This window comes from Bufo gargarizans, chromosome 1 (assembly GCF_014858855.1).
Source record: "Bufo gargarizans isolate SCDJY-AF-19 chromosome 1, ASM1485885v1, whole genome shotgun sequence".
NCBI classification, from domain to species: Eukaryota; Metazoa; Chordata; class Amphibia; order Anura; family Bufonidae; genus Bufo; species Bufo gargarizans.
In genome coordinates this window covers 209425226-209449567 of record NC_058080.1, presented here as the reverse complement: position 1 = coordinate 209449567, position 24342 = coordinate 209425226, and the positions used below count along the sequence as shown (strand labels likewise).

The following is a 24342-nucleotide window of genomic DNA, read 5'->3' as shown; positions in this document are numbered from 1 at the left end:
AAAATAACTGATCAGTTTGATCCTAATTCATTCTGAATGGAGAGCATTCCATTCAGGATGCATCAGTTCAGCCCCTCTTACGTTTTGTGGCCGGAGAAAATACTGCAGCATGCTGAAGTTTTCTCTCCGGCCAAAAATCCTGAAAATGTATGTAGATGAAAATCTGTGATATTACCAATGGTGAATTTGTGAACTGACATAAAGATCATTCAGTGATGAAGAACTGGCACTGAGGGCAGCATGAGCTGGGTACAGATCCCCTTAGCAGAATGCCAGGCCACTTACTTGAATCCATAGAGCTTGTGCTGGGACTGCGCAATACAGCAATAAATGACTGGCTAAATTCAAGTGAGTGACTCAGCGTTTTGGGGGATCTGTCCACAGTTTGTGCTGCTGATAAAGTCTCCGTTACTGCAGTCTGTCCTGCCCGTCCTCTCTGTACTTCATGTCTTCATAATCCCTGACAAGTAGGAGAGGAGGATTAGGTAGCTCTTTAGCTCAGTGTTCTGAAGTAACTTGTCTTCTTATGTGACCTAGGACAGGTTTTGTGAAATAAGACGGAGGCCATTTTATTTCTCCAAATGATTGCTCCCCAGACGAAACAAACCATTATAACTAATTAAATGAAGTCCGTGAAGTGCAGTCTCTGTGACGGCCACATTTCGTAGACCTACCTTGGTTCATGTGACCCGAACTTGGTTAAGGGGTAAGCTTGATCATAGCCAGATGATGGCAGACCTCAGATTAGTGCCCCAGACAGATACTCTGCTACAAAGGATTCATAAACTAGTGAGCTGGTTGTGTGCATTGTATCCACATTCATTTGGTGTAATGTGAGAGCTGGCAGCAGCGCCGCTGATTTCCGAGAGTGACAGCTCCTCTTTGATCAGCATCTTTAGCCGATCTGTGAGACCTGGGGGACTGTATGGGGATAGGCTAGCAGATGGTTTATGCTTCTCACTAGCAAATTCGCTCTCTGTCAATGACTCTATTAATCGAGGTTCAGTGAGCGCGGAGATTGATGCATCATATTCTCTGCTGTTACTGTTGTGAGGACTAGAGTTCACAAAATGGCCATTAAAGCAGATTTGTCTTATAGTAAATGAATATAAACCATTTACATAAAAATGGCCAAAACAAAGAATGGATGCCAAGGAAGTATAAAGAAAAGACTTCCGCTTGTTCCTCTTACTATTTACGCCCCATGCACACGGCTTTATCCGTTTTGTGGTCCAATCTGTATTCACTGGGTTCGTGGTCCACATATTGTGGACGTAGTGGGGCACATTTGCTGAGAATGGATTTTTACACAGGTCTTAGCTTCCTCCTCTGCGCTGCCGTTAGATTTCTCTAAATAAATTTGGCGCATCTGTGTCAGTCCTTGCACCTGGCGTTTCCAGGCGTAAATTTTCGCATGACTCCTGCCCCCCCCCCCCGACATGCCCAACTGGCGTACAAAGCGTAAATCCGGCCGTGCGACTAAATGTTGTCTCACGGCTGGTTATACAAGGGGACTTGCAACTATTTTACGTCTAAAATAGCCACAAGTCCCCTAGTCAATGTGCCCCGGTCTGTCTTTTTGTGGAACGGACATACAGATGCTGAAAGCACTTAAGGGTTTTCTGAGATTTTACTAGTATCTGATCGGCGGGGGTTCAACGCCCAGGACCCCCACCAGTAATCTGTTTGAGAAGGCATCGCCGCCCCTGTGAGCACCGCTGCCTTTTTGCAGCTTACCAAGCACAGCGACATACATTGGGTAGCGGTTGTGCTTGGTATCGCGATCAGGCCCATTAATTTCTATGGGGCTGAGCTGCTCCTAGGCTATGTGACTACTGAACGTTTCGTCACTGGCCTAGGAAAAGCTGAGAGAAGGCCGCGGTGCTAGTGTAAATGCCACTGCTTTCTCAAACAGCTAATCGAAGGGTGTCCCGGTGTTGGACCCCCACTGATCAGATACTGATGACCTATCCGGAGGATAGATCATCAGTAATAAACTCTCAGAAAACCCAGTTGAATGGGGATGCAACACGGACCGCAAAATACATATGGTCGTGTACATGAGGCCTTATTCTGGCAGCAGTTCTGATGTCTGAACTGCACCCACAAAGCACATGGACCCAAGTAACGGGTGCACTTCAGTTTTTTTGGAATGGACGACCATATGCACCCTTCTATTCAGTTTTCTGCCCGAGAGTCATGGACGCAGCTAGACACCATATGGACAGCCAGATATGTAACGGTCATCTGGATCAGGCCTTATACTGATAAAACACAGAATACTGTGTTGTGGGAATGCGCCTGGATCCTCTGATGTGTGAAGGACGGAGCACAGATTGGTGCTGTTGTCATTGCAAAAGGCTGTGTTCACACTTGTTTGTTGGCTGATTGCAGAGTATCGAAGCCCATTGACCTGTGTAATCCACCATTTTCTGTCAATACAACTGAATGGAGGGGGAGTGATTGCAGTAGCATTTGTTGCATCCACCAATGTAAATGACCACTGATCGACGCGTTCATCCTGGCCAAACCCCAGGCAGTGTGAAAAAGACTGAACGTTTTTAGTAACTTCTGCTTAGAATATTAAGATAAAGGTACATTTACTGGAGAAGTAGGCCTTCGCCAGTCAGCGGCCCTTAAAGAGAACCTGTCATGTGGATATTTGATTATAATCTAACTAATTATATACAATCATTAACTGCTAAAAAGTGCCTTTAGATGTATTCACTTACTGGTGTGACAGATGGTTACCTCATAATATACACACAAAGATGTCGCATGCCAATGAGCTGATTTGAGTCCAGCGTGATGTCAGTGAGTCCAGTGTTTTTTGTTTTATTCAGAGCTATAGCCACTCCCCCTGCCCACCTGCTGCTGATTCATATGGAAAATAACAGTCAATCTGCATCAGGTGGGCGGGGAGAGTCAGGAGCTCATGAATATTCAGGACTTCTCATTATCAGCTGGAGCTTTTCAAAACAAGATGTTGGCAGATTGACTGGGTCAATTAAAGAAAGTGACCCAGCAACATAAATAAGTGACAGTGCTGTCCGCAATGTTTTGCGGTCCGCATCCAAGCTGCAAAAACTGCGGCTCGGATGCGGACCAAAACAACGGTCGTGTGCGTGAGGCCTCAGGCTTAGAAAATGGTCTAAATATAAGACGGCAAGGAAGCTGTCTGACATTTAGAAGTAGCGCTGGATGCGCCAAAGTTATGGGGAGAACATTAGATGATGAATGATTAAAAGAAATAAGTGGTGACGGTCTGAAGTTATTGTTTCTTTTTTCTTTTCTTCCTCTTTGGGTTATTGTTTCTGAATTAATCTAAGAAATACAAACTGCACTTAAATAAAAAAATAAATGAAAATATATAGAAAAAAAACGTTCGTGTGCAGGAGGCCATGGGGTCAGGTTTTTTTTATGCAGTTTTACAAGCCAAAACCAGGAGTGGATTATAAAAGGAGAAAATGTATAAAGGACAGATATGACTTTTACTTGTAAACCTGGCTCTGACTTCCAAAACGTAATCCGAAAACCAAAAGGTGTAGCTGTACCCAAGAACGCTTGCAAATGATCTCCTTTGATTTCAATGGGAAAACTGCTTGTTAATTTGCACTGCGCTATTTATTTTTTTTTACACTCATTACACCGCAACGTGGAAAAGTGACTTGGTGCAGATTCTGCTTTGAATCCACACCCAAACCTCCCATTGAAATGGGTAGGACCCAATTTTTTAAAAAAAAAACTGTGTTAGAATAAAAACCGGCTTAAAAACCCCCCCACAAGGAGTCCTTGTGCAGATTCCGCATCATTTTTATTTTTTTTATTTTTTTCAGGACATTGAAAATCTGCCTTTAAATTTAGCATAGAATCAGCTTTGTTTGCACATTTTTTTTTGAGTTTTTTGGTATGTATACCATTTGTCGGCAGTATGTTCGTGAGCATGAGCCCTAACAGAATTTTTTATCTCATGCTGTTAGGGGTAGGTGCATAGGCTGTGAGTGGAGTGCACCTCAGCTTATGGGGGAGTGAGGATCCCTCATCATGTCCTCCCTGCGCTGCATCTGCTCAGTCTTATGCTCCCTGTCAACATGTGGCCATGCTCTTAGACAGCAGAGATCTGCATCATCATGTCCTACGTGCATCTCGTATCGTAGTCTGATCACCACTGTCCCAAGGCTGCGTCACTCACATGTTCTGGGTGCTGAAAATGACACAAGGAGCAGTCAGTGTGGACATGTACTGTAAGACATGAGCATGGAAGTAAGAGCCCAAACCAGTAATTAGTCATCAGGGAGTCTCTCCGTCTCCAGTGAGTAGTTTCCTAGCTATGCTGGCTAAGAATAGTTAATAGACGTTTTGAGGGAGGGGGAAGCTTGGATGACATTGCTCTTGTAAAGTTTTGGTGTTGTCATCCTCACAGAATAGCAGTGCTGTAAGTGCATAATCAGACGTACCACCAGCCCCTCTCTTCTAGGCTGGTCATTGGATTATTTTTCCGGAAGGAAGGAGGTGATGCTGTATGGCACAGAGAAGAATCCTGGTGGCCCCTCGAAGAGTATTGGAGAACTGCATTACACTTGCTTGTTCTTGACAGCTTCAGAAATTCAATGTAAGGTTCCAGGGCTGCAGAAAAAAAGTTGCTACTGGGATGTTGTAAGTCCAGTCTAGTCCTTACAAAATCCAAACAGGTCAGGGGTTGACTATTTCCCTCAAGGTGTTCTGAGACTTTGATATTGAGAACTTATTGTAAAGAGAGGCCATCAGTATTAGGCCTCATGCGGATCTGCAAAATACGGATGTGGTCCGTGTGCCGTCTGCATTTTATTTGCGGACGTTGTTTTCCAATAGGCCTGTGGTCTGCATTTTGCGGACGTAGTCTTCCTTTTTTACAGAACAGACATATGGATGTGGTAAGCTCATGGGAGATCCATGTGCTTTCCACATCCGGATGTCCGTTCCGCAAAGATATAGAACATGTCCTGTACTCGGCCACAAAATGCAGACAGATTTAATTCAGCAGGTCTGTAAAAAGAAAGTGGATGCAACATAGACACGATTTGTAGACCGCAAAAATGATCTTGTCGTGTGCTTGAGGCTTTAGATGGTTTGGGCTCTGACTCCTGGCACCCCCTACTGACAAGCTGTCTGCAGAGGCGGTGAGGCTCCGTATAGCACTGCACCCCCTTTTTTTTACCAAACATAGCGACTACCTCTTGTAGTAGATGAGCCTGGTACAACAGTTAAGTGCCATTCACTTGAATATTACTGAGCATCAGTGTGCTGTAATACCGGGTGCAGCCACTAATAAATGTATGGCGCTATGTCTGGTAAACAATGAAGGTGACATGATGGTCGCTGATTGGTGCTGGAAGTCCAACCCACATTAATATCAAATTCTTGGAAAACCCCTTTAAAGTGGTTGTCTAGACAGTCAGTGAATGGCTTGTTATGTGGCGGTCTTGAAAAAGCAGAGCCAACAGGAGATGAAGTGGCACAGAGCTTTCCTAGTGAACATGGGTCAGATCCCCACCGGTGCGGTATTATCCTGTGACACTAAATGTGCTTTAGTGGCTCCTACTATACACTCACCTAAAGAATTATTAGGAACACCATACTAATACGGTGTTGGACCCCCTTTTGCCTTCAGAACTGCCTTAATTCTACGTGGCATTGATTCAACAAGGTGCTGATAGCATTCTTTAGAAATGTTGGCCCATATTGATAGGATAGCATCTTGCAGTTGATGGAGATTTGAGGGATGCACATCCAGGGCACGAAGCTCCCGTTCCACCACATCCCAAAGGTGCTCTATTGGGTTGAGATCTGGTGACTGTGGGGGCCATTTTAGTACAATGAACTCATTGTCATGTTCAAGAAACCAATTTGAAATGATTCGAGCTTTGTGACATGGTGCATTATCCTGCTGGAAGTAGCCATCAGAGGATGGGTACATGGTGGTCATGAAGGGATGGACATGGTCAGAAACAATGCTCAGGTAGCCCGTGGCATTTAAACGATGGCCAATTGCCACTAAGGGGTCTAAAGTGAGCCCAGAAAACATCTCCCACACCATTACACCACCACCACCAGCCTGCACATTGGTAACAAGGCATGATGGCTACATGTTCTCATTCTGTTTACGCCAAATTCAGACTCTACCATTTGAATGTCTCAACAGAAATCGAGACTCATCAGACCAGGCAACATTTTTCCAGTCTTTAACAGTCCAATTTTGGTGAGCTCGTGCAAATTGTAGCCTCTTTTTCCTATTTGTAGTGGAGATGAGTGGTACCCGGTGGGGTCTTCTGCTGTTGTAGCCCATCCGCCTCAAGGTTGTGCGTATTGTGGCTTCACAAATGCTTTGCTGCATACCTCGGTTGTAACAAGTGGTTATTTCCGTCAACGTTGCTCTTCTATCAGCTTGAATCAGTCGGCCCATTCTCCTCTGACCTCTAGCATCAACAAGGCATTTTCGCCCACAGGACTGCCGCATACTGGATGTTTTTCCCTTTTCACACCATTCTTTGTAAACCCTAGAAATGGTTGTTCGTGAAAATCCCAGTAACTGAGCAGATTGTGAAATACTCAGACCGGCCCGTCTGGCACCAACAACCATGCCACGCTCAAAATGGCTTAAATCCCCTTTCTTTCCCATTCTGACATTCAGTTTGGAGTTCAGGAGATTGTCTTGACCAGGACCACAACCCTACATGCATTGAAGCAACTGCCATGTGATTGGTTGACTAGATAATCGCATTAATGAGAAATAGAACAGGTGTTCCTAATAATTCTTTAGGTGAGTGTAAACTGTCCAAAGACACACAATAGTTATGTTTCCAAAGCTGTTCCCCGATCTTTTCGTGGCTCATGTTGATACTGACCAGAGAGGGTTTTCCAGTTTCGCTGTTGTCCCGTTCACTCATTCCCGCTGGCCTGTGCACTGTGCGGAGCGCACATTGGGGGCCTGGTTCATCTGAGATACACATGGAGCATACATGGTCCAGATCCACTCGGTTTGCTCTGCATGCTGGTGAGGTTTCCAGCTACACCTTGACCGCTATATGCACACAGCAGTGTAGTCTATGCAGGTTTTGTGTGGTACATCCTGCAGATTTCAGAATGCACACCACAGGGCAATGTGTAGATGAATTCCTCTCATCTACTAGGCTGGTACTGTATATGTGCTGTGTGCAGGTGTCCTGCGGGATGACCAGTTAGGGTCCCGGCACATGGAGCCAATTATGTGCGGTGTAATACAGTACTGACAGTGTACGAGATTACAGAAACCTCATGGGCACTCTGCCGTCTGGATTTTGAAATCTGCAGCATGTCAATTGTTTTTATTATGCGGATTTCACACTTTTCAATGGAAGGATGAGATCTGTGGAAAATCTGCATCAAAGCCGCCCTAAAAACCACACAAAAAGAATGTGCCAAAACTGCGAGGAGGATGAGGATTTGTGTGTGTGTGTGTGTGTGTGTTTTTTTTTTTTTTTTGTGGTGCTGTTTTGGTCCAGTTCACACGAGTGATTCTGAAAAGCACACTTAAAAAAATCACCATAGAATCCACATGTGTGTTTTTTTTTTTTTTTTTTTTAAACCAATGAGTGTTCACTTCAATACAAAGCTGTATTTTTAGCTTGAGATTTTTAAAGCCGAATCGCGCCAAAAACCGTGTGGAAAATGCATCAAAATTGCACAGACTTTCATGGAGCTGTTTTTTTCAGCTTCCTAATCATTTCAGCGGGAGATTCGGCGCTGATTCTGCCCCAAGATAGACCATGCTGCTTGAAATGGTTTTGAGGCGTTTTATTTTTTCTCTCTTAGGCCCCTTTCACACAGGCGAGTTTTCCGTGCGGGTGCGATGCGTGAGGTGACCGTGTTGCACCCGCACTGAATCCTGACCCATTCATTTCTATGGGGCTGTTCACATGAGCTGTGATTTTCACGCATCACTTGTGCGTTGAGTGAAAATCGCAGCATGCTCTATATTGTGCGATTTTTCACGCGACGCAGGCCCCATAGAAGTGAATGGGGTGCGTTAAAATCGCATAGCATCCGCAAGCAAGTGTGGATGCGGTGCGATTTTCACGCACGGTTGCTAGGAGACGATCGGGATGGAGACCCGATCATTATTATTTTCCCTTATAACATGATTATAAGGGAAAATAATAGCATTCTGAATACAGAATGCATAGTACAATAGGGCTGGAGGGGTTAAAAAAATAATAATTTAACTCGCCTTAGTCCACTTGATCGCAAAGCCCGGCATCTCCTTCTGTATCCTTTGTTGAGCAGGACCTGTGGTTAGCATTAAATACAGGTAAAGGACCTTTGATGACGTCAGATCACATGCTCCATCACCACGGTGATGGACCATGTGATTGGAGCATGTGATCTGACGTCACCACAGGTCATTTAGCCCACAGCTCATTCAAGAAGTAAAGAGACCGGGAACTACGCGATCAAGAGGAGAAGGTGAGTTAACATTTTTTTTTTAACCCCTCCAGTGCTATTGTACTATGCATTCTGTATTCAGAATGCTATTATTTTCCCTTATAACCATGTTATAAGGGAAAATAATACAATCTACACAACACCTAACCCAAACCTGCGCGATTTTTCTCACTCGCAACGCACCCGCCTCTTATCCGGGCAAAAAAACTGACGCCCGTGTGAAAGAGGCCTTAGAGCTAATTATGCGGCAGAAACGCTCCAAAATCGACGCCAAAAAGCTGTGTGAACTGGATTCCTTTGAGGGACAGTGGTGTAGACCATAGTCCCCAATCAAAATGTCCATAAAGGAGCATTTGGTGATGAGTCATGTTATATGCTGCAAATCTAGTGTTGATGCCGCATTGGTTTTTATGTTGGTGTTTTCATTGATGCCATCTTTTAGGTGATCTCGTAGTGGTGGTCAGTCTGCTCAGTGGTATTTTGCTGATGGCACGGGTGACTTTACCATGTGCTAGGCCTGTTACTGTTGGAGATTCAAGTAGTCTGTATCTTCTCAAATACCATTTCAGGGGGCGGGTTTTCTGCAATTCTGCTTCAAAGGTGGTCGTGGCATGTAACGTGGATTTTTCCCTAATTTTGCTGTGGATTTCACCCTATGCATTGCACCAATGTTTTGCTGGCAGCCGCGTGATGTCGCCTCCCATTTTTTGCAGTGGGTGGAAGCGGTTTAAAGCCATGACCGCGCTAGGGCTACCTTCACACTAGCGTTTTGGCTTTCCGTTTGTGAGATCTGTTCAGGGCTCCCACAAGCGGTCCAAAATGGATCAGTTTTGCCCTAATGCATTCTGAATGGAAAAGGATCTGCTCTTAATGCATCAGTTCCGTCTCAATTCTGCTCTGGAGGCGTTTGCAGTGTTTTGCTGTCCGCCTGATGAAGCTGAGCCAAACAGATCCGTCCTGGCACACAATGTAAGTCAATGGGGACGGATCCGTTTTCTTTGACGCAATCTGGCACATAGAAAACGGATCCGTCCCCCATTGACTTTCACTGGTGTTCAAGACTGATCCGTCATGGCTATAGTAGACATAATACAACCGGATCCGTTCATGACAGATACATGCGGTTGTATTATTGTAACGGAAGCATTTTTGCAGATCCATGATGGATCCGCAAAAAACGCTAATGTGAAAGTAGCCTAAGAAGGGACAGATGCCGCTGGGAGCCGTCTGACCTTTCAATAGGCATGGCATTCAGTGTGGAAAAACTGCTCTGGATGTTGAGAGATGTGGCTGTTGAAAGCATCAAAATCCATTGTGTGAACATACCCTTACAGTCATATGCTGTGGATTTTCTACCCACAGTTCCACAGCAGAAAATCTGCAGCGTATTCACCACATGTGAATGTACCCTTATTGAAGGTATGGTCTGAGGAGGTCTCATGTAGAAAAGGTTAAACCAGGAGCCTCCCGGCCTGTGATTGCCGACTTTGTTGCTATACTTTGCATGCTGGATTAGAAATGCAAATACCCCTAGAGGCAAAACATGTCAGTTCAGTGAACCCGGAGCTCAACATGATCTTCTTGTCAATGTGAAAATGCAGATAAAGAATACTTTCTGAGGAGAACATAAGCAATTTACATTTTGAGGTTTCCATTACCGTTCATATGCTTCTCACAGACCGCCTGCACATGGGCAGATGAATGGACGCCAGACATAAGCGCTTGAACTGGTAGAGGACTGATTTTATGCTCTGTAGTTACTGGTCTACACGCACCTACATGGAACCATGGTTGGCTCGCCTCTTTTTTGTCATAATCTTTCTGTGCCGGAAAGCAGGAGGATTATCTCAGATTTTTCCCTCCATAACATTGAATGTAATGGTGTTCCTAAGCACATAGAAGGTCCCCCATGCTAGCACTGCCATTATATTCTCGTGTTTTAGGGTGGTATTCTTGGCTTGTCTTTATTCATTCCATTCTCCCATGTTGTTGTCGCCCGTGTCATGTATTCGCCCTAACGGTGTAGGATGCCTTTTTGTACAGTGCTATTCCATCATGCCGGCCTTCATGTTCTGCCCAGGAGGGAGCTCCAGATGATCAGTTTCTGGGGCTGTGAAGCAAGTCTTGTTATACTCGGTGGACTAGGATGTTGGTGTCATCCTCTTGAATTCCAGGTTAGGTGGAGCAGAAGTATTGTTTGTATGTAGTGGTGGGACATAAGGTAGTGCCAGTATATGAAAGATATATGAATTATTAGGCATCTCATATTTCCCATTCATAAAGGAGATCTTTGGGGTTGGACTGCTGAGACATGCTGTAATACGAATGGAAAACCCCATGGGCTGAGATATTTTGAAGTCGCCTAACCGTGCTTCTCAATTATATGTCAGAACTGCCAGGGTTTTTGAAGAACATATTGCAGTGTTGGTAAGTGTACCCTAGTAATGTATATATTTAACCTAGATGAGCAATTTTTCAGTTATGGACCAATTGATAGATGAGCTCCTGAGTGATATCAGGAAAGTATCAGATGTTCTTATTTAATCCTAAATTACAACTTTCTGGAACTTATCAAGGCTGGCTTTTCAGACAGTCTGGATCTAGTGTGTGCTGGCGTGAGATTTGGCAAATTTATTAGGAGGCGCACACGCCTTAGTAGTTACGACACATCTCAGGAGGTCTGTGAACCAGAAACTTAAATCAACACCAGCAAGAAGCTGCTGTAAATTTACGCCAGCTTTCTAGCATAACTGATCTTAAAGAGCCCCTGCGAGCATGCTCAACCCTATTTAACCAGGCGTATTGCTGAGTAACACAATCTAACATAGTAAGGCCAGGTTCACATCACCGTTGAGTTCTCCGTTCTTCCAGTCTGTCAGGAGAACAGAAAAACAATGGGAAAAAACGGATCCTGTGTTTTATGCATCAGTTATGCACATTTTGCATCTGTTTTAGCCATTTCCGTCTGAGAGCTGTTATTTTAGATGGAAAAAAGTCACTTTTCTGGTCAGGGTGGGGGACAAATTTATAATGTAGGATTTAAAAACATTTTTTTACTTCATTTATATGACCAGAAATGTGTAAAAGGAACTGTATTCCCTGGGTTTCTGTGCTGGTATCTGCTATTCTGCCCTTGATGGAAAAGCAAACAGTTTTATAATATGTGACATTCTCCATGCGTCATGGCATTAATAAATGTTCATGGAAGGTCATTAGGTTGTTTACCAGAAAAGAGAGAAACTCGCCACTCACTATTTTAGTCACCATGAAAGTATATGGAATATTAAAATGGAGAATCGCCACTTCTTCCTGCAGCCACCTACACATTAGATTCCTGACCGGCATTGCTGCTCGCTGCTAATGAAATGTGGGTTCATGGAGCAATGATTACACTAAGGCTAGTTTCTCACCTGCAACTGGCTGTACCTGCAGAAAATGCCAGGAATCGGGCAGGCAAAAAACGATGCGTGCAGCGCTTTTCCCCCCGGCATATTTGATGGTAAGGCCGGATCTGGATCGTGTGGGCAGGTGGCAGTATCTGGCAATGCTGTGTTCTGTGCCGGAAAAGCAGCCACAAGTGTGAAACCAGCCAAACCGATCAATTTTCCCAACCCGTCCTTGTCACTCTTTCCTAATATAGTGTCTAGCAGCTGCTCCCTCTAACGCCTTCATAGCTGATTCCTGTTATTAGGTCCACCCTATTTAATAAAAAATGTAAAATCTTGCGTTCTGTGCCTTTTTAAAGGGGTTGTGTCATCTTAGACAAGGAATGCCTCCATTGTCTGATATTATCTATTTTGTAAATGGAACCGGCAAAGTCCCAGAGGGCACACTGCACATGCGCGGCTGTCCTCCATTCATTTCTATAGGGCCGCTGAAAATAGCCAAGCACTGGCTCAGCTGTTTCCGCTGTGCGCTCCCATTGATTTCTATGGGGTAGGCTTGGTGGTGGCTGGACCCGGCACCACAGGCCACCACTTTGCCAGCCTTGTGTTAGGCTTCGCTTCAGAGATAGGTGCGGGTCCCACCTCTGTCAGACAATGGGGGCATATCCTAGCAATAAGCGCCCATTGTTTGAGACGGGAATACACCTTTAAAGAAGCACTTCCATAAAATGTTTTTTTTCTGTAACCTATTAGAAAGGTAAATTGTAGTGAAGGTAATTTTCTTACCAGTAACTAGATTTGTGAGCTATCCCCTCCCTTCTGCTTCTCTGATGTGTAATGTGACCAGACTTTCCAAATAACACAGCATCTTATGTGTGGACTGGAAGTCAGTATCTCTATGTATTCCTATGGGAGCCTCAATGTCAGGTTCATAGGAATGAATGGAGAAGTAACTGACTTCCTGTCCTGTGTCAGTAGGAGATTAGAGTATTGGTCACATGACACAGCTGAGATCAGAAGGGAGATTATAACTCACAAATACAGTCACTGGTAAGAAGATTACATTCACTACAGATTACATCATGTTCCTTTCTAACAGGTCAGAGAATATGTCCCATGAAAAATATTCAGCAGTTTTCAAACCAGCACCTGGGTCTGAATTAGAGTTGCATCGGCTATCAAAGTATCGCTACTTTAAGACCTGGATCGATACTGTGCCACCAATGAATATAATTAACCCATTAATTCAAGTGAAGGCAGCGGCTGCTGGCGCAATATCACATACCTGGCTTTAATAACGGGGCGCTCCAATCCCCGTCAATTAACCCCTCGGGTGCCACACCTGAGGGGTTAATTGACAGCGATCACAGCGCCCTGTCATAGAGGCCGGGTATGTGATCCCACCGCCGGAACTCGCTGCCTACCCTTGAATTAATGGGTTAATCATATTCATTGGTGGCGCAGTGCGTCCCACCCAACCCCAGTATTATAATCATTGGTGGTGCAGTGCGCCCCCAACCTCCCCAGTATTAAAGTCATTGGTGGCAGTGGCCTTAAGATCCCCCTCCCCCCTCTTCATTGGTGGTACAGTGGCAGTTCCAATCTGATCCCCCTCCTGGCTGCCATGGTAAGCTCCCGCTGCTGTGGCAACAAAGCCCAGGGCAGCAGGGTGAGTGTGAAGGCCTATTCACCCTAATAGATCTCTATTAGAGTGAATAGAACAAGGGTTCTAGCCCGTAAGGGGGCTAATAGTAAGTTAAAAAAAAAAAAAAAACTTTTTTTTTTTTAATCGCCCCCTTTCCAAATTTTACATATCTAATATATAAAGCTGAGTGTATGTGTGTGTTTGTATTGTCGGAAGGCGCAAGGGACAGTCGTTGACGGAAGGTATGTGTCACCGAGGTTCCTGGCCTCGGTGGAGTAAGTTTTCATGTGTCCGCAACAGTTGCTGTTTGACACCTTGCTATTTAGTATAGCTTTAATAGCTGATCCGGGATGGCTCTTACTGGGAGTAGTCAAAGTGCTGGGTGGGTGACTACTCCCAACATTCCAGGCCGGGTCTTGACTGGCCTATATAAAAACCCAGCCAGCAGTGTCAGCTGGTGGTAATTGCCGCTGTCTCTGGCAATCGCTGGATTGGGATCTGAGCCATGTGCTAGGCTGGAGGCCTGAGTTTGGGAGGACTGCTCTATCCTGAGCAATGCCGATCGGGTGTGAACTAACACCTATGATAGCAGGTGACTGTTTTGCTGTATGAACTGTCTAGGTGTGAACGAACACCAAAACTGCAAATGGACTGTCGTACTGTTTTGTTGCCATAAGTGTGAATAAAACACTGAAGTTTTTGAGTTACAAACTGGTCTTTGCCTCTATACTGTGTCCGCTTGTCCTGTCTATCAGAGCGAATCCCCACAATATGTATGTATGTCCGCTAAAGGAATCCGCACCGTCGCATTTACAGTCACGAAATTTGGCACACAGGTACATCAGGTGTCAAGGAAGGTTTTAGACCGGGTCTCGGCTCTCTAGGATGTACCGTTCCTGAGATTCCCCAAAAAAGCATTAGCCAATAGAAGCCTGGTCACATGACCCTTATTAACCAATAGAAGCTTGCAGGCCCTAAGACCCCTTGCAGATGAGCATTTGTCACCCTGCGAGTCCACAGTGCAGCTCCCGGTCTGACCTCCCAGCACTGACCGGGTCACGTAGTATTATATTGATTTATGATGTTATGTAACCCTTACAGTTCTGGAATGTATTGGATAACACTAACGGCATTATGTCAGTGTCATCTAATACATTCCAGAACTGTAAGGCCCCTTTCACACGAGCGTGACGGATTAGGTCCGGATGCGTTCAGTGAACCATTTTGGCAAGAAAGTTCAGTTAGTTTTGTCTGCAATTGCGTTCAGTTTTTTCTGCGCGAATGCAATATATTTTGATGCGTTTTTCACACGTGTGATAAAAAAAACTGAAGGTTTACAAACAACATCTCTTAGCAACCATCAGTGAAAAAAGCATTCCATCCGCACTTGCTTCCGGGTGCAATGTGTTTTTCATTGAAGCCCCATTCACTTCTATGGGGCCAGGGCTGCGTCAAAAACACAGAATATGGCCTCATGCACACGACCGTTGTGTGGATCCGTGGCCGTTGTGCCGTTTTCAGTTTTTTTTCGCTGACCCATTGACTTTCAATGGGTCCGTGGAAAAATCGGAAAATGCAGTTTTGCAGCCGAGACCGTGATCCGTGTATCCTGTCCGTCCAAAAAATATGACCTGTCCTATTTTTTTGACTGACAACGGTTCACGGACCCATTCAAGTCAATGGGTCCGTGAAAGAACACAGATGCACACAAGATTGGCATCCGTGTCCGTAGGTTACTTTCATACAGATGGATCCGAAGATCCGTCTGCATAAAAACTTTTTCAGAGCTGAGTTTTCACTTCAAGTTAAAATATACCATCGGATTGGAAAAAAATCACAAAGTGAGGATGCGGTGCGAATGTTTTTTTTTTTTTTTTTTTTTTTTACGCATGGTTGCTAGGAGATTATAGGGAGTAGCGACCCTGGACCCCATTAAAGTAAATTCACTGTATTATTTTCCCTTATAACATGGTTATAAGTGAAAATAATAGCATTCTTAATACAGAATGCTTACTAAAATGTCGATTGAGGGGTTAAAAAATATATATTTAACTCGCCTCATCCACTTGTTAACGCAACCGGCATCGTCTTCTTTCTTCTTTTAGGACCTGCAAAAGGACCTTTAATGACGTCATCAGTGGTCCTGCTGAATGAAGAGAGAAGTTCCTAAACCATGTTATAAGGGAAAATAATAAAATCTACATAGCACCTAACCCAAACCTGAACTTAAGTGAAGAAGTCCAGGTTCGGGTCTGGGTACCACATTCAGTTTTTTATCACGCGCGTGCAAACTGACTGAAATTGCGTGCGCACTCGCGCAGGTTTCCCGCAATGCACACGCAACGCATCCAGAGCAAATCCAGGACGCCTGTGTGAAAGAGGCCTAAGGGTTACATAGCATCATAAATCAATATAATACTATGTGACCCCGTCGGTGCTGGAAGGTCAGGCCGGGAGTTGCGCTACGGTCTTGCAGCGTGACAAATGCTTTTTTGCAAGGGGCCTTAGTCTTCACATACACAGTTTTATACCAGATTTCCATAACAACCCAGCCATTTTTCTTCACTGCTGTAGGTCAGCTTTAAAGGGGCAGGGCGCTGTGGATGACACTGTTAGGCCCCTTCCACACAAGCGCGTTTTCCGCGCTGGTACAATGTGTGATGTAAATGCATTGCACCCGCACTAAATCCTGACCCATTCATTTCAATGGGTCTCTGTACATGAGCGTTGTTTTTCACGCATCACTTCTGCGTTGCGTGAAAATCGCAGCATGTTCTATATTCTGCGTTTTTCACGCAGCCCTGGCCCCATAGAAGTTAATGGGTATGCGTGAAAAACACATTGCATCCACAAGCAAGTGTGGGTGCAATGCATTTTTCACTGATGCTAAGAAATGTTGTTTGTAAACCTTAAGTTTTTTTATCACGCAGGTGAAAAACGAATCAAAACGCATTGCACCCGCACGAGAAAAAACTGAACAATTGAACGCAATCGCAGACAAAACTGACTAAACTTGCTTGCAAAATGGTGCGAGTTTCACTGAACGCACCCTGAACGCATCTGGACCTAATTCTTCACGAATTGAAAGAGGCCTTAAGGGAGCGGAGTGCTGTGGAGGTCACAGTTCAGGGGGCAGGTAGGGTGGCCATTCAGGCCACCCTCGAAAGATGGACTTAAAAATCGCCCCCAGGTCCTGCCAAGCCACGCCCCCTTCCACTCCGCAGCCGACGGGGACTGAAAAAATGAAGGTAAAAATCTACTTCTGTCAGCTGCAAGGGTGGGAGGGAGAGTGACTTTCTCCCTGCAGCTCACGCTCAGACAGCACAGTGCTGCAGTCTGAGAGTGAGCCGTTCAAAAGGACATCCCTGTGTCCGTCCAGGCCCCGCCCCGCTCCGGACGGAGGACGGGGAGTCTGAAAGCCGGACTGTCCGACCTAAAACTGGACCTCTGACCACCCTAGAGGCAGGCTGCTGTGGAGGTCACAGTTAAGGGGACGGTTCGCTATGGAGATCAGTGTTAAGGGGTGGGGTGTTGTGGAGGTCACATTTTAAGGGAATGGAGCTCTATGAAGGTCGCGGTTAAGGGGGCGAGTCATTGTGAAAATCACTGTTAACGAGACTGGGTACTGTGGAGGTCACTAATAAAGGGACGGCCGCTGTGGAGGTTACTGTTAAGGGGGCAGGCCACTGGAGGTCACTGTTAAAGGGGCGGAGTACTGTAGATGTCACTGTTATAGTGGATACTGTCTATCTTTTAACGACACACACAAATATTAAATAAAATAAATAGGCTTTTTTGGTGTTTTATTTTTTTCGCACGGTATCGAGTATCGCAAATACTTTTTTATAGTATCGAAATCGAATCAAAATTTTGGTATTGTGACAACCCTAGTCTGAATCCTTTTGTAATTAAAACTGTAGTAATAACCTATCTGTATAGCTCCACCTGCTGTTTGCTGTCTTTCTAATTGCTCTGCTAAGCTCACTGAGGTGGACGCCCATGCTCAGTTAGATCCTTCAGCCACAGCAACTTCCATATTGAAATAAATGTAGCAGAACATTTGGAGCAATGAATGGGGAGGATCTCTGGATCCATGTGAGGTGCAGGGCTGGTTATTGCTTTATTAGAAAGAGATTTCTATGTGCCCTGTAATATCAGATTTTTTATTTATTTTTTTACACTTTAAGCTGGTTTATGTCTGCCCAACTGGACAATTTTTTGTCAGGACTGGCTGACCATCCATAATGGTTATGGGATGACTTTTTCCGTGACAGATGTTGGAGGGCATAAGGATAGGACACTTGGATTTCAACATGCCTGATCCTTTTGTCCTCAGGGAGATGAGCTGCCTCATTAGGGGCCTGACAGCGACTTTCTCTCATCTCTCCTTTCAGAACACATGCATGCTCAGCTGAACTTAGTGTGCAGGTATATAGGAGGGTCGGAAGAGAGAGTTGTCGGCTGAAAGAGCCTTCCACCCAAAGCTGTCTAATTTTTATGGCCAGCTTCAGGTAGTGCCACTGCCTCCAGCCTAGTAGTTATTATAACCAGTATGTATTGGCCCTGACCTCCTGCTAAATTCCAGTTGACGTATTTAGCCCTGTACATGAAACCCTATTTCTTGAGGAATAGGATTAATTCCATATGTACTACTCCCATGGTAATTCAGCCTGAGACGGGGACAGGCCAGGCAGAGACTGTAAGAGACATGTGTCCGTCTGTGCGCACTGGACCACTGACACTTTTGTCTTCTTATCTTACAGGTCGCCTGTTGTATCCCTGTGCCGACCATGAAACGTACACGACTACCGAGCAGCAGTGACGATTCTGACGGCAATGCCAGTAAGTCCTCACTATTTTCTGGTGATATGTATTTAACCAAAAGAAAACGCCAGCCCTTGGTCCACAGGAAGCTTTATGGATATGGAAAGAAAATATCCTTCTTGGGGTCCAATCATACGTCTGTAATTCTGGCTCTGCATCATTCATTTCAATGGGGCCACAAAATATGTAGTTCCGTTGCGCGGCCCCACAAAAAGAATAGAGCATGTCCTATTCTTGTCATATTTCTATCATAGGGCTGGCGATGTGCAGTCTTAAACTTATACAGCTGGTATCCATGTTTTGCGGCTCAGCAATTTGCAGACTGCAAAACCCTTACAGATGCCGGAATGGACCCTTACAATGCATTTTAATCTCCAGTCACTAAGTCCGTATTCGTGATTCCATCCTTCCACCCTTCTGTATAGGCCTCATGCACACAACCGTTTTTTGGGTCCGCATCCGAGCCACCGTTTTGGCGGCTCGGATGCGGACCCATTCACTTCAACGGGGCCGCAAAAGATGCGGACAGCACTCCGTGTGCTGTCCGCATCCGTGGCTCCGTTCCGCGGCCCCGCTAAAAAAATATAACATGTCCTATTCTTTTCTTGTCTTGCGGACAAGAATAGGCATTTATATTGCCGGCGCCCATTCCGTTCTGCAAATTGCGGAAGGTAACACGGATGGCTTCATTTTTTGGGGGATCCTCAGTTTGCGGACCACAAAAAAACTGCACGGTCGTGTGCATGAGGCCATATAATGGTGTTCAGTAAGACGTAGGATCGTATCTGCTTTGGAGCCTCTGTCTCCTTCCAAAATGCAGGACACAATTGAGTACCTTGCTGCGCTATTTTGTCAGGTGAAATTGACAGAGCCCATTGAATCAGTGGGGTCTGGATGGGCGGCGCTCGTGTGCCCATCCAGACGTCATTTTTAGCATTTTGCTTCTATGGTGGAAATTGCCAGTTTTGCAGTTTGGCTTCTTGCTATTTAAGTGTATGTGATGGAGCATCGTCCCAGTGGATAAAACAATGTTTTTTTGAAGCTCCTGCTGCACTTTGTGGAGGATTACTGTGCTTTGCGTGTAGAGATGGAATTGCTTATTTTGGCAGTATGGCTGTTCTCTTTGTTTGCTCACCTGTCATGATTTGGCAGACGTCCTGCCAGTAGCACATGGATAGGCACAGGTGTCCAAGTGGGCAGTAGCTAATAATGTCACACACAGGAGACCGGATTGTTTCGTCCTCTTGTGTGAGCTTAAAGAAAAATGTGTCACCAGAAAATGACCTATTGTTTAAATCATATTTTTATGTTAACCCCTTGTCGACCTCTGCCATACAGGTACGGCGGAAGTCGGCACTTTTAAGATGTCCCCCACTCGCAAGTCCAGCGGGTGCCATAGCCACTTGGTTTCTGCTGCTTCAAACGGCAAAGGCCGGGGAGAATGTCTGCGATCAGCCATAAAGCCAGTCGCAGACATTTATCCCCTCAGATCCCATGGTCAAATGTGACCACGGCATCTGAGCGGTGAAGACGTGGGAGCTGCCAGCTTCCGTAACAGCCTTCCCCGGCTGAGATCGGGGAAGCTGTAATATGCCGGTGATGGCTCAGAGCCTCAAGCAGGCTCTGATATCCATCACTGGTATATACCCATCAGGGTCGATTTGATTTAAATCACTAGTCAGTAAGGCTTGATTTAAATCATACTTTTCTACATAAAGACTAATTCTTGCTGGTATAACTTACCGTATTATTAGGAAAATGGCAGTGCATCTTATGGGGCGAAGGCTGCCATTTTTACACTGATACACCGCCGACCGCAGCGTCACGCGTGTGTATCAGCGAGGGGGGAGAAGGGGCTGGGGGCCAGCCTTTAGTTTTATAATGGCAGCGGGGCCCGGTGCAGTCACTGTATTCTATTGCACCGGGCCCCGCTCACTGTACTAATGGTATCTGTAACTGCAGGCAGGCAATGGTTAACTATACATATGTTCGATCCAGCACTGAGCAGCCTGTACTTACGATCCTAGCAGGCAGGAGGCTGGTGAACGGGTGGGCACTGGCAGCGTAACTTCCTACGTCACGTGCCTGCGCCGCCCACTTTATGAATGAAGCAGGCGGCGCAGGCACGTGACGTAGGAAGTTACGCTGCCAGTGTCCACCCAGCATCCAGCCTGCTATGATCGTAAGTACAGGCTGCTCAGTGCTGGATCGAACATATGTATAGTTAACCATTGCCTGCCTGCAGTTACAGATACCATTAGTACAGTGAGCGGGGCCTGGTGCAATGGAATACAATGACTGCACTAGGTCCCCGCTGCCATTTAAAAACTAGTGTAGATGCCAGCCCCCAGCCCTTGTATTGGGGGTCATTCATGGTGGCTGACACTGTTATGGGGGCATCTGTGGATGTCAAATAGCATAAGATCCCCCCATAGCAGTGTCATGCCATCCCCAGACGCCCCCATAGCAGTGTCATGCCATCCCCAGACGCCCCCATAGCAGTGTCATGCCATCCCCAGACGCCCCCATAGCAGTGTCATGCCATCCCCAGACGCCCCCATAGCAGTGTCATGCCATCCCCAGACGCCCCCATAGCAGTGTCATGCCATCCCCAGACGCCCCCATAGCAGTGTCATGCCATCCCCAGACGCCCCCATAGCAGTGTCATGCCATCCCCAGACGCCCCCATAGCAGTGTCATGCCATCCCCAGACGCCCCCATAGCAGTGTCATGCCATCCCCAGACGCCCCCATAGCAGTGTCATGCCATCCCCAGACGCCCCCATAGCAGTGTCATGCCATCCCCAGACGCCCCCATAGCAGTGTCATGCCATCCCCAGACGCCCCCATAGCAGTGTCATGCCATCCCCAGACGCCCCCATAGCAGTGCCATCCACAGACGCCCCCATAGCAGTGCCATCCACAGTCTACCATTAGTTCAAAGCCCACCAAAAAAACACCTTTTGGTTAAAAATATTTTTTTCTAATTTTCCTGCTCAAAAGTGCAGATTATTCCCAACCCTCCCTTTCTCACTGCCCCATCACACTCTCCCCTCAGTCCGCTCTCATTTTTATTGGTAGCCGTGGCCAGCTGCGTCACAGTGGGAAGGAAGGGATATCGCAGCCTAGTATCGAAAAACTGACGTAGTCCGTATTGAACCAAAACAGGCATCAAAGAGGTTTCATTTTTATCTCTGTTATGTTTTTATTGTATATAGAGAACCTGATAGCACTTAGAAAGGAAAAAAAATGCATACAGTTGCTGTAGATGCCCGAAGTACAGTGATTTTCAATTCCAGTTAAAGGGAACCTGTCACCATGAAAATGTGAATGGAGGAGGAGAAGCTGAGCAGATTGCTGTATAGTCTTGTGGGAAAAGATTCACATCACAGCTTTCCACTCTTCTGATCCTTCAGAAGAACAGGGGAAAATATGCATCCGTTATTTAGAGCATCAGTTTGTGTCAGTTCCATCAGCAATCAGTTATTTTTGAACTGAGAAAAAGTAACAAAAATAATCGATCGCCGAGGAAACTGACCCCAACTTGATCATAACTGATGCTCTAAATAACGCATCCGTTTTTTTTTTTTCTTCGTAAGGATCAGACAAACGTAAGGTTAAATGGTGATGTGACTTCATCCTGACTTGTATTTTATTCATTTAAATTTCTGCTAATTCAAGGTGGCGGATCGATCAGTGATTGACAGCTATCTCTGTTTACACATTCATAGAAGGAACGCTGTCAATCACTGATAGGACCACCATGACTTCAAAGCCCAGAATGAGCAGGAATTTATATGAATGAAATACAAGTTATACTGAATCTTTTCCTACAAAACCATATATCAGTCTGCTCAGACACTATGTTCAGCGTGACGGGTTCCTTTTGAAAGGGCAAAAGCCAACATGGCTGCTGTGGATTTCTGTAGATGGTTATGTAAGAGTATACATTTGCAGTGCATTTTCCATCAGATGTACAAGCGTGACACCATCTTTGCAGAGCCCTCACCGTATTTATCAGTCCTGGGAAATGAGTAGGCATGGAGCTGAGATCAGATTTCAGTTTGGTAAGCCGTGCTTCATATACCAGGAAGTATACGGGACATGTTTTCTGTGATGAGCAGCTGCACAAAGAAGGTCTTGAAAAGTGCCCACAGATGTCTACAAAGCCAGCCTCGCTGCTGTGCACTCGAAGAGGACACTTCCCAGAAGCCATCTGGAAATGTCACCAATGTTGCCAAAGGCTCTTCATAGCAGGAGCTGGGAAATAAAAGAGCATTGCATTGCACCACAGGCCACCAGCTTCTAGTGTCCATGTTAGACAGCTGAGTGCCACCATTCCTTGCGTCCAAAGGGTGTGACCCGATGGAGTCTGACAGTGTAGTGACAGAGTGTACGGACGCTACCCCAACTGGTAACCGTAGTGTATGCTGTTCTAGGAGGTATGACACAGGGATGGTACAACACAGAATTATTATATTATTCAGAACAGTTCCTTGCTAAAACTGGAAGGTCGGGTGGGATTACCTTTAGCACATATTGTATTTTTTGTTTTTCTACCTAGTATTGTGACCATGTAGGTGTAAAAGAAGTAAAAGTTCCTGCTGTATTTCTATTATTTATACTGTACTTTACCTTTTGCTGTGACTGTCTCAAGAAGGTCATCTGGCCACTTGAAGGTGCTTGATGTAGGTTATTTGGAGGCACTGTAGGTGGATGTAGCTCTCCCAGGGTTTTTACTGTTGGTTGAACAAGAAACCTGAGCCATGAAGAAGACTGAGCACTGCACTCTATACATGGTCCCCGCCATACGGTGGCCTCAGGTTGCGATGATTTCAGAGCCATGGTAACTTATAGTTAGCTTATGAGGGTGCCTGTACCTTTTTATTGCGGCTTTGTTCTACCACCAGTTATCTCATGGCTTGTTCTAAGGATAGACCACCAAGACTGTGAAAGACTGAAACCCCCCTTCAAAATTAGGACAAAACGATGGCTGTGTTATTGCAGATGACAGGTGGCTCTAGTGAGGGCACTAAGTTTATATTGTATTGTAGTTCTCTTAGGCTGTTTTTTCCCCCATCCTTTTAACGTATCAAAAAACATATACATTAAACCGATTCCTCAGACTGATGCCATATAGTTGTGCCCTTTCACCGTAGAGTTCCATTGTAAAAAAAATTATATTATTTTTTTTTTACCGGACTGTGCAAGATGCAAGAACATGGTGTGCTTTTGTTTTTGTAACATATACGTCAAATGGAGGCTTAAAACGCTATGTGAACCCACCCTTAAAGGGGTTCTACAGTTTGTTTTAACTGATGATCTATCCTCTAGATAGATCATCAGCATCTGTTCGGCGGGGGTCCCCCTAATCCGGGACCCCCACCGATCAGCTGTTTGAGAAGGAAGCGGCGCTCCAGCAGCGCCGCAGCCTTTTCACTGTTTACCGCAGGCCCAGTGATGTCACGACTAGTATCAACTAGCCTGGGCGGGGCTAAGCTCTGTTCAAGTGAACAGAGCTTAGCCCTGCCCAGGCCAGTTGATACTAATCGTGACGTCACTGGGGCAGCGGTAAACAGTGAGAAGGCCGCGGCGCTGCTGGAGCGCCGCTGTATTCTCAAACAGCTGATCGGCGGGGATCCGGGGGTCAGACTCCCGCCGATCAGATGCTGATGATCTAACCAGAGAATAGATTATCAGTTAAAACAAACTCAGAACCCCTTTAATATTTTGTCATTCATACGTTAGCTGTTGAATGTTATTTGTCCATGTGTTCATTGTAAAGGGTGATGTGTCTGCTCAGGCTTATGATGGCTTTGTGGCCGCACTTGTAGTGACCTGGACATGTACTATTCCACAGTTTTATTGTATATGAAAGAAGCTATGTTATGTTTCAAGTCTGTGAGTGGCCTGCAGAACACTGTGGTGGGTCACTTCACATGTGGTCACATTGCGTTTTTTTTTTTTCTTCTTCTTTCCAATTTTCCAAAAATATTTTAGTAGAGTCTTATGAATAAATCGGGCACAG

General features: G+C 45.5%; 1 protein-coding gene across 7 annotated transcripts in view; it reads left to right on the top strand.

Annotated features, from left to right (window-relative positions):
* The window catches only part of JADE1 (jade family PHD finger 1), a 62869-nt gene that overhangs the window by 9720 nt on the left and 28807 nt on the right, over positions 1 to 24342 (top strand). For 5 of the 7 annotated variants that reach the window (XM_044304041.1, XM_044303957.1, XM_044303791.1 and 2 more), the window contains exon 2: positions 18255 to 18333. The exons of 1 other annotated variant lie outside the window; for it this stretch is intronic. In XM_044304041.1, the coding sequence (XP_044159976.1) occupies positions 18282 to 18333 (52 nt within the window). In that variant the 5' untranslated portion in view covers positions 18255 to 18281. Of the gene's footprint in view, positions 1 to 16695; positions 16740 to 18254; positions 18334 to 24342 lie in introns of those variants that run through there. One more of the 7 variants, XM_044303876.1, reaches the window with a different exon arrangement.